Source organism: Artemia franciscana, chromosome 3 (genome assembly GCF_032884065.1).
Source record: "Artemia franciscana chromosome 3, ASM3288406v1, whole genome shotgun sequence".
NCBI classification, from domain to species: domain Eukaryota; kingdom Metazoa; phylum Arthropoda; class Branchiopoda; order Anostraca; family Artemiidae; genus Artemia; species Artemia franciscana.
The window spans coordinates 22724888-22734554 of record NC_088865.1 but is presented as its reverse complement, the minus strand read 5'-3'; the positions used below and the strand labels follow the sequence as shown (position 1 = coordinate 22734554).

The window sequence follows — 9667 nt, the reverse complement described above, 5'->3', positions numbered from 1 at the left end:
CACCTGCAAAAGCGATTTAGGGCATGCTACCCCTGACTAATTATGAAAACATGCCTGTAAATAGCACACCCCAACAGTGAGCCAGCCAACAATAAAGTGTATTTTTTAAGGGGATATAGATGGAGAAGTTTATATGAAATCCTTTACCTTCAGTTTCGCCAACATCACCACTGACAAAACCTGCTGGTCGCCTGGCCACAGAAGCTTCTAAAGAACCAGCACCGCTAACGGTACCACTTACAAAAGCAGACGGCGTTTTTTGATCAACTTGAACATCAATGTTCTGGTGCTTCTCAACGATGTTTGGCCGTTCAATAGTAACTGGTGCTTCAACTGTTAGGGTTTGGACAACTGGGCGAACGTTCTCGAGTATGACATCGACCTAAAATTAGTGCCGCGATTAGTCGTGCTACAGTTAAAAGAACGTCCTTCCCTACTTATCAGAATGGGGAATCTTTCTCAAAATAAACTGAAAACTGAAATAAAGGAGAAGTTCAGACACAATTTTGAGGATTCCCATCTGCTGGTTGTTTCTAACCTGTTCTACCCAGGTTTTAACCTGGAACCACATCGATGTACTCCAGATTGACTCTAGTTCAGCATTGTGGAGTGACATGAGAGGTGTAGCATAAGTGGGAGCTGGTAACGTCGACAATGAACGGGGGGAAGTTAATGTCAGGTTTTTCTTCTCGCTCAATTGGACTATCTGTCATAGCTTTTTCTACAATTAGCCATGACAACTATTCCAATTAGCTATGCCCCACAATATTCAAAATATGTTTGTACGTCGATCGTACATCGTTTGTAAAGTTTTATCTTAGTTTGTCTTTTTGTTGAAATTGATTAATTTGTTGAAATTTTTGTGGAAATTAATTATTTTTTTTTATTTTTGGACATCTTGAATTTTTGGATATCTTGGACATCAGTGCTCCTATCTGATCAGAGCATTTTGGAAAATGCTCCTAATAATGAATGTCTCTCGTAATTATACCATTCGTTGTAATATTTGAGTGTCTCTCGTAATTTCTATGCAATTTTCATCAAAATTTCTTAAACATTGAAATTATTTCATCTTTTTGACATTTGTTTGTCATTTTGCTTTTATCTTTTGTGCTTATTTTATCATTTTATGTTTCATTTTTTAATTCTTTTACCTCATATTATTGCGGACATAAAAAATTGCGAATTATGGCTTACTTATAATTCTCCTTTTGTCATTGGTCGTGTATTAGCTAGGTTGGTTTGAAATTTTTTTCCCTCACAAGTTTCAGCAATTGAAAATAATAATTAAAAAGGAGGCAAACTTTACCTGTTTCTTCTTATCAACAAAGATGGTGTTAATGATTGGTACAGGTCTGTTGATTGTAACCTTGCCAACAACTGGACGTTTGTATTCAATATCTATGTCCACGAAGTTTGGTCGAGCTACTGTCCTGGTAACAGTGACGTGTCTTGTCCTATCAACAACAATTGTATTTAGGTATGGTTGGATACGTTCAACAAATACGTCAATTCTATGTGGTCGATCAACTGTGACAATTTCTGGGGCTTTTGTTGTAAATGTTGGAGGAGTGCCAGCCATTTGGTGAGTCATGGTGAGCGGTGGTGTAGGAGCAGCAGGTTGCCAGAAAAGGGGTGTATACGCACTAGCACTTGCAGAGGCAGCAGCAGTTGCAGAAACTGGAAAAAGTAGTTATTATAGTATTGCTAAAGCTATTAAAGTAGTGCTATTATTATAATTGCTAAATTTTACTAAATCTTGCTGAATTCCTATTTGTAATTTATTAATGGGTTCAGCATTCTAAAAATAATCCTGAGTAACGACAAAATACTAGTCTCAGTATCAGATAAATAGCTTGTTCAAGAGTACCCAGCCACGAAACTGGTGTGTAGGTCAGGTATAAGTTTTCAAGGTTCTCTCAATTGATATCTATATATATATAAATAAGTTGTCTGTCTGTGTGTCTGTCTGTCAGGTGACGTCATGTTTCTGTGTCGACTGACGTCACGAAGTTAGTTGTCGTCATTTTTGCTATGACGGTGACGTCATTAACGGTATTTAAGACATTTGTTCACGGAAAAATGTTTAATTGTAAAATGACTGAAGAACCTACAATGGCAACAGCCGAGGAAGCTGCTCAGAGTTTATGCCAAAAAACTTGAAGCTGCTGATAGAGAAAGTAAGGAAAGAAAGCGTTCCGAGGAATCACAAGAACAGCAAGAAAACAGGCTTGCAGCTGATAGAGAAAGTAAGAAAAGAAAGCGTGCTGGGGAATCACAAGAACAGTAAGAAAACAGGCTTGCGGCTAAAGAACGCAAAACCGCGCAGTTAGATGAAAATCCACCTGGACAGCGAGAGTCCAAACATATCAAAACTGAAAATGATAGCGATGATGATTGGGTTTGGGATTTTGACTTGGATAAGGTCATCAATGCCTACCAGATTTAAGTTAAAAAAACAAAGGTTCGTCGATATGTACTTCATAGTGACGCTGAAAAATAAAAGAAAAAGAAAACTGAAAGAAAAAAGGTAAAAAACTAAAAAAAAACTAAAAAGAAAAAACACTCAAAGAGAAATTACAGACCGGGACACAAATGACGACCGAGACAGAGGAAATATAAGTGACGACCGGGAACCTCAAAGAGAAATTACAGACTGGGACACCCCGACACAATTCACGACCGGGACACAGGGAATATAAATGACGACCGGGACACAGGGACACAACTGCAACGGGGACGCCAGGGGCACAGGCGGGATATATAAATGACGACCGGGACACAGGGATTGTTCGAATAGAAATTACAGACCGGGACACCGGGACACAAATGACGACCAGGACACAGGGAATATAAATGACGACCGGGACACAGGGACACATCATTAGAATAATGAGGTATAGATCTGAATACGGATTGTTTTTCCCATGGACAATTATATGTTGCATGTTCAAGAGTCAGTAAACCTGACAATCTATTTATATGCACAGACAATGGGACAGCGAAGAATGTTGTATATTCGCATGTTTTAAGTAGTTAAAAACATATATTTATATCTATCTCTATTCACAGGTGGGACACAGGGACACAACTACAATGGCGCGTAACTAATATGGCGCGTAACGACTTACGCGCGCGGGGGGGCTTGGGGGGGCGCGAAGCGCCACCCCAACAGCTAGTATTGTTATATCAATATGCTGATATATGCTAATAATATGTGTCGCATATGCTGATTGTATTCTCAACCTAAGTTTTATTTAATTCATCTTTAGTCATGTCGATTTGTTTTCTTTTGACGAATTTCGATGTCGTATTAGGCTGATCGTTCTTTTTTATTATCTTCATTATTTTCTTTATAGAAATTTTCAGCAATAGTAAAAATATTAAAAATATGGATAATTCCCCCATTCGTTAACAGAAATAGGTTAAACTCGCAATATTTTACTACTCGACGGACTTCCCTCTTACAAGAATCACCGAGAAACATTAGCCAATCCGCATTAAAAATTTCAAAGATTGATTCTAAATTTACCTTCTGGTCTGAAAGTGGCAATATGTTCTGGTCCGTGTGCCATATCTGGAGCAGCAGCAATTGTAGGTCTCCCGCCACAATATACAGTTTCATGCCTCCGACAAGTTTTCAGAATTTCATCATAAGAATAACCAGGTGGACATGTCTTCAACTTGAAGGCCCCCTTCACACAGATATAATAGGTATCACAACGCAAAGGATATGAACCAACAGCTACAGCGTCGCCAGGACAAGTAACCTTCCATTGTTGACCTATAAAAGATAGTAACTTTTTATTTAAGATATACAAATTATTTCATATTAAGAGTATCAAACAGTTCGTGATAAATAAACAGTTCGTGGTAATTAAGCAGTTCGTGGTAACGAACAGTAATTTATGAGAGACGCAGCTCAATAGTAATCAAAACTCTAAAAAACAGAATTTTGATAAAAATTGATACATCAAAAGAATTGATTTCTTGTGGTGATTTCTAATTCAATATTTTTATGTAACCTATCAAAAGCTACGAGCCTGCTGCCTGGTTTTCGTAAAAAAAGGGGAGAAACACCCACAAAAAGTCAAGTGATCTTACCGAAAATCACTTTTAAGCTCCTATCTACAAAAATGTGGAATGTTTTTTATTTTTTTACCAGAAGATAAATCACGGATACGTATTTATTATTTTCTGTTCCTGGATATAGTTGTATTGAACTAGTAATCCTAGAAGACGGAGAAAGGACTCGTTCGAACAGAAATCAAAAGTACGAGTGCCCTTTTTAGTGACCAAAAATATGGGAGGGGGGTAATTATCCCCACCCCTCATGCTCCTTTCCCCCCAAAGACTTGTCGAAATTTTTAGACGACGATTTGAATCAGCATATTTGAAAGGTGCAATAACTATTGATCCCCAAACCCCCGCTGAGTGCTGTAGGTTGCTGTAACGGCTGTAAGCTGTGCAATTTTCCCTTTACATATATAATTTGTTATTGAGAAACTTCTTTTGAATTTCTGAGAATTTCTTTTGGAGGGTGGGGGGGTAATTTCCGCAAGAAGAGTTATTCACCGGGAAATTTTCCGTATCTCCTTGGAGAGGGAAGTTTCTAGGAGAAATTTTCAGAGGAAAATTTTACACGGGGGGGGGGAGGATGTGTCCTTGCTTCATTCGAAAAACGGTAAACAAAAACATTTTTTTTTCAAATGCAAGTAAGGAGCAATATTAAAATTTATTGCGAACGGAAATTATTCAGTATGAGGAGGGAGGGGGGATGTCCCTTCCTCATCCCACTCTTTACGCTAAAGTTTGACGCAATTATTTAAAAAGGACTGCTCAAACACAACGGCCGCTGAATTTGAATGAATTCAAACAGGATTTTTTTTGAAGAACTTTCAAGACTATTGCGTAAAGAACGGGGTTTGAAGAACCCCTCTCATGCACGGAATAATTTTTTTCGTTTTATCAATTAATGTTGCTCCTTATTTTCAGTTAAAAATACTTGTCAGTTAAAAAGACGCATCTTTATGTTTTGTTCGCTTTTTTTTAATTTAAAAGCTAAAATCAAGAAATTCAGTAAAACTGCACAAACTTTACAAAAAGTAAAGTAAAAATAGTTTAGCTACTTTTGGTTAGGGGTTAGGTTAGGAAAACAAATCTTTCAGGGATGAATCTACAGAGTAAAGAATGTCCTGGGAAGGTATTTTGAAGTACCTACCTCCACTGATTCTCCGTCTAGAAAGCACTGACCTTCCATGACCTTTAAAAATCTTTGTGTTATAAAATTGAAACCTGGCAAATCTTCTGCTTAAATGAAGCATAAGAAAACTATTTTTAGCTTCACAACTTTACTCAATCTCAAACTTTATGCAGTTATAAAGATCTGCAAGTGCATTTCCTAAAATTAAAAAAAAGCCCATTGGCATGGCTTAAATTTCTAGTTAAATAGCCGGGATTCGATTATCAAAACTAAACCTAGAGAGTTAAAAAAAAAGCCCATTGGCATGGCTTAAATTTCTAGTTAAATAGCCGGGATTCGATTATCAAAACTAAACCTAGAGAGTTAAAAAAAAGCCCATTGGCATGGCTTAAATTTCTAGTTAAATAGCCGGGATTCGATTATCAAAACTAAACCTAGAGAGAAAGAAACTGAAAAATTAAATTTTAGGCATAATGTTGTCTTATGAAAATTCCAATAGGTAATATACCTGTCAAGTAGGCAAATTTCTGAGACTTAAAAATCAAGAGAGGGCTTATAAAATAGCTTGGCAATACCCTCCCAGCATTTTTGGCCCTGAATTCATTGTTGAAACTTTCATTTTTCTAATCTAACCCCTTTCCAAGATAGCCAAAAGTAGCTAAAGTAAAATTTTGCCTAGCTCAAACCCCAAATATGAAATGTTTTAAAATGGAAGTTAGCCATTCTAAAAAAATAACAGAGTGGCTGGGAAAATGAGTGAATAGACATTTTAAATGGTTCAATAATTGGCTTCCGTAAAACTAGTACTGCCCATCGCAGCTGCAAAACTGAAGTTTTGTGAAAGTAGTTGGAACATGAAAAAAAAAGAACAAAATACAGTAAAATTCTGGTTAATTGACTTCTTGCTATCTTCCCGAATCTTCCCGAGAAGGAGTGGAGGTAGTTGTTTTAAAATACCTTCCCGGGACATTCTTATTCATCCCTGAAAGTTTCATTTTCCTAACCTAAGCCCTTTCTGAGATGGCAAGAAGACAATTAACTAGAATTTTACCCAAAATACAGGCCTGTCGACTTTTAAAATTATTTATGCCAGGTGGCACAAGTAATGCGTGGTTGAAGCATTCCATGAATGGCGCTAATTGTACAATGCACGGCGCAGTGGTGCGGCATGATTTAATTTACCATGTGTAGTGCACATTTAAAGAATATTTTTATGAAAGAATGAAAATGAAACTTAGCTAGGAAATGGCCGATTAAGCCTATTTATATAACTCAATTATCGCCTTTCTTATATGTAAAGATCTGAATTTCAAAAGTTATTTCAAAACGTATGCTTACACCACATACTTAAATGTTCTCTCTGAAAGAATACTAATGGCAAAAACCCGTCAGATTTCAGGTAGGGGACCACATCACTAGCTCTAGTTAAGTCTTTCCCATTAGATATGTCTAAGAAATTACACAATTAAGTGATGGGAAGGCTTTATTAGCTAAATTATTTTGTATTGTTGAATTTAATAAAATATAAATATAAAATTCAGGAACATTCGCGTTTTCTATATTTTTTTCCTTTTTAGATATATTAAGGTATATATATATATATATATATATATATATATATATATATATATATATATATATATATATATATATATATATATATATATATATATATATGTATATATGTTTTCTATTATTATTTTTTTCTTTCTCCATAGAATTCAGGAAGGTCTGGATCCCTTTAACTCCATACTCCGTATTGCTAGTGGTACTACTAAGAATAGCTATGTAAGTTTAGAACTTATAGTTTCCACATTATTATCGATAACTTACGAAAGCATGACTGTTGAATTACTTATTACACAAATGCGTATGAAAAATGGTATAAAATCAGGTCATTCTTCATAGAAAGACGTAAAATTAAAAGGCTTATTGGTAGTACTTAGAAATCCAGTATTTAAATATGCTTAGATTCTCGCCAATTTCGCATATACAATTTTTTTTAAACAGAGGGAGAGCAAAACCCCTAAGTTGACATTCCTGTGTATCAATGTCAGTGGTATATTCATTAATTAACATTTCGTCAAAATAATGGAAAATTCACTGCATGGATACTATTTAGGGTATATATTTCCACGTTAAGGAGGTGGGAGTAAATTTATTTTCCGATGAAAGTTAATATTATATTCCGAATCAGAATGACAATCTGATTCTGAAGGTATGCCGATTTCTTAGCTATATCATTACTGAGTTAATATAGAAAATTACCATATTGACTACAAAAAAATATTTAGGTAAAATTCTAGTTAATTAACTTCTTGCTATCTTGGAAAGGGTTTAGGTTAGGAAAATGAAACTCTCAGGGATGGGTCTACAGGCTAAAGTACGTCCCGGGAAGTTATTTTGAAGTACCCACCTCCACTCCTTCTCCCTCTAGAGGGCAATGAAATGTGCCTACATGACAGGTCTATACCTATTGAAATTTTGACAAAACAACATTTTATCTTAATTTTCAGTTACTAGTTGTTTTTTCTCTGCCTTTAGTTCTGAAAATGCAATTCCTGTTATTTGAGTAGAATTTTGAGCCATAGCATTTTTTTTTCAAAATTTAGGAAATGTATTTGCATATCTTTAAAACCTTATAAAATGGAATTGGGCAAAGTTATGAAGCTGAAAACAATTTTGTTGTACTTCAATTAAGCAGATCTATTTTGCAAGGTTTCACTTTTATAACATACATATTTTTAAAGGTCATCAAAGGTCAGGGCCCATTAGAGGGAGAAGGAGTTGAGGTAGTTGCTTTAAAATGCCTTCCCGGGACATTCTTTAGTCTGTAGATTCATCCCTGAAAGTTTCGTTTTCCTAACCAAAACCCTTTCTGAGATAGCAAGAAGTCAATTAACTAGAATTTTACCAATATTTACCCTGAAAAAATTGTATTCTGTATTTGAGAAATTTTCTATTTATCTTATATGATAAAAATACTGTTGTATTCTGGATGTTTGTAAAAACTAGATTAACCGCAAGGCCAAAAAAGTTCTGAATTTCAAAGTTTCGAAACTATGTGCTTTTCTCCAAGTCCCATAACTTGATTCATAAGAAAAATATTAGTTTAGAATTTACCTGACGAAGGACGAAGCAGACAAGCTGCAAAGATAAAACTAAGGCAGAGTAACATTTCTGTTGAGAGTCGCCACTCAACTGATTAAAAATTTTACGGCCAGCTCTTTTAAAGCTGCTAAGAAAGGATATTTCCAACAGGTTAACTGAGGGTATGTATCTCCCGTGGGAATTTTGTCATCTTTTTAAGGTAAACTAAAAGTGAAAGTGTCATTCTGCTATACCTATGCCCTACTGAATAGCTGTATTGGGTTTAGATATTTCACTGATTTTTTACTTTAAGAAGGAGGAACATTGAATTTTTTTTGGAAGAAGGGGGTAGACATTTTTCTATAAGGAGCTTTGTGTCTGAAAGATCTTATGGGAAACAGTTCATCCTTTTTTTCTACGCTTTTTAAATATTTTTGGCTTTCCAGACTTAGGTAAGAGCGACGGAGTGATCTGTTTCCCTACCCTGAAGAACTTGCATGAACTAAAAACCAACGGTTTTCAATTGAAATAAAAACGCATCATTTAAAATATACTAAGTTTTAAATCAAAATTTTGAATTTAAACTAAATTAGACCAAACACCTTTTGAGATCAAATTGAATTCAAAAGCTTTTTATTATCGACTGCGATATTTTTTTTAAAGGACCTAATTTAGTTCAAAATATATGCAAAAATAAATTCCCGCTCAGGCACGCACAAAACAGCATCAAACCTGCCCTTCCCCAACAATATCTCGAGATTGTTATGACTTGGCGTGCCAACCCTGCATATATTTTCATTTTTTTTGTAAGATCATCCCAAAGCCCAGAAAGAAGTTTTTAGGGGCATGCCTATTTATATGTTTCTTTGCGAAACATGCAATAGGTAGCCTCACCCATCTTCAAGTAACTAGTGGGGATCGCTGAGGAAGTTCGGAAGGTCATGCACGCGTGAAGTTTAAAAATTGATTAAGCGAGGACTGAAAAGGGAAAAGTCTCTGGATAAAGAGGCATAAAGATCCCTCAACAGCAACACGACTCATTAGAATATTTTTAAACTGTGCCTGTAATATGGGCGCAATTGGGTGATAGAACCCCTTTTATCGCAGACATTTCTTTCCTTTGTAATATATCAAATTACATTCAGAAGCTTACTGGCACAGTAAGCGTAGAGGCAAGGGCATCATGAGTACCAACAGAAAATTTCCTGGGGGGGGGGGAGGAGGAGGCGAGGGCTACCAGGAGCTTTGTTTTCAGCTAGATTTAAATAGTAAAACTTCTGATTTTCCTATTTATAGATATAGTTTAATATCTTTCCATTTCCCGGGGCACTACCCCACAGCTTCCTGCCACCCTCTATGGGAAACATCCCTATA

General features: G+C 35.8%; 1 protein-coding gene across 2 annotated transcripts in view; it reads right to left on the bottom strand.

The window, feature by feature from the left end:
- Positions 1-8400, bottom strand: part of LOC136025028 (uncharacterized) — a 28183-nt gene extending 19783 nt beyond the window's left edge. For both annotated transcript variants that reach the window (XM_065700671.1, XM_065700672.1), the window contains exons 1-4: positions 8327-8400; positions 3533-3784; positions 1310-1680; positions 148-382 (exon numbers count right to left, since the gene is read on the bottom strand). In XM_065700671.1, the coding sequence (XP_065556743.1) occupies positions 148-382; positions 1310-1680; positions 3533-3784; positions 8327-8381 (913 nt within the window). In that variant the 5' untranslated portion in view covers positions 8382-8400. The remainder of the gene's footprint in view (positions 1-147; positions 383-1309; positions 1681-3532; positions 3785-8326) is intronic.
- Between the last annotated feature and the right edge of the window lie 1267 nt (positions 8401-9667).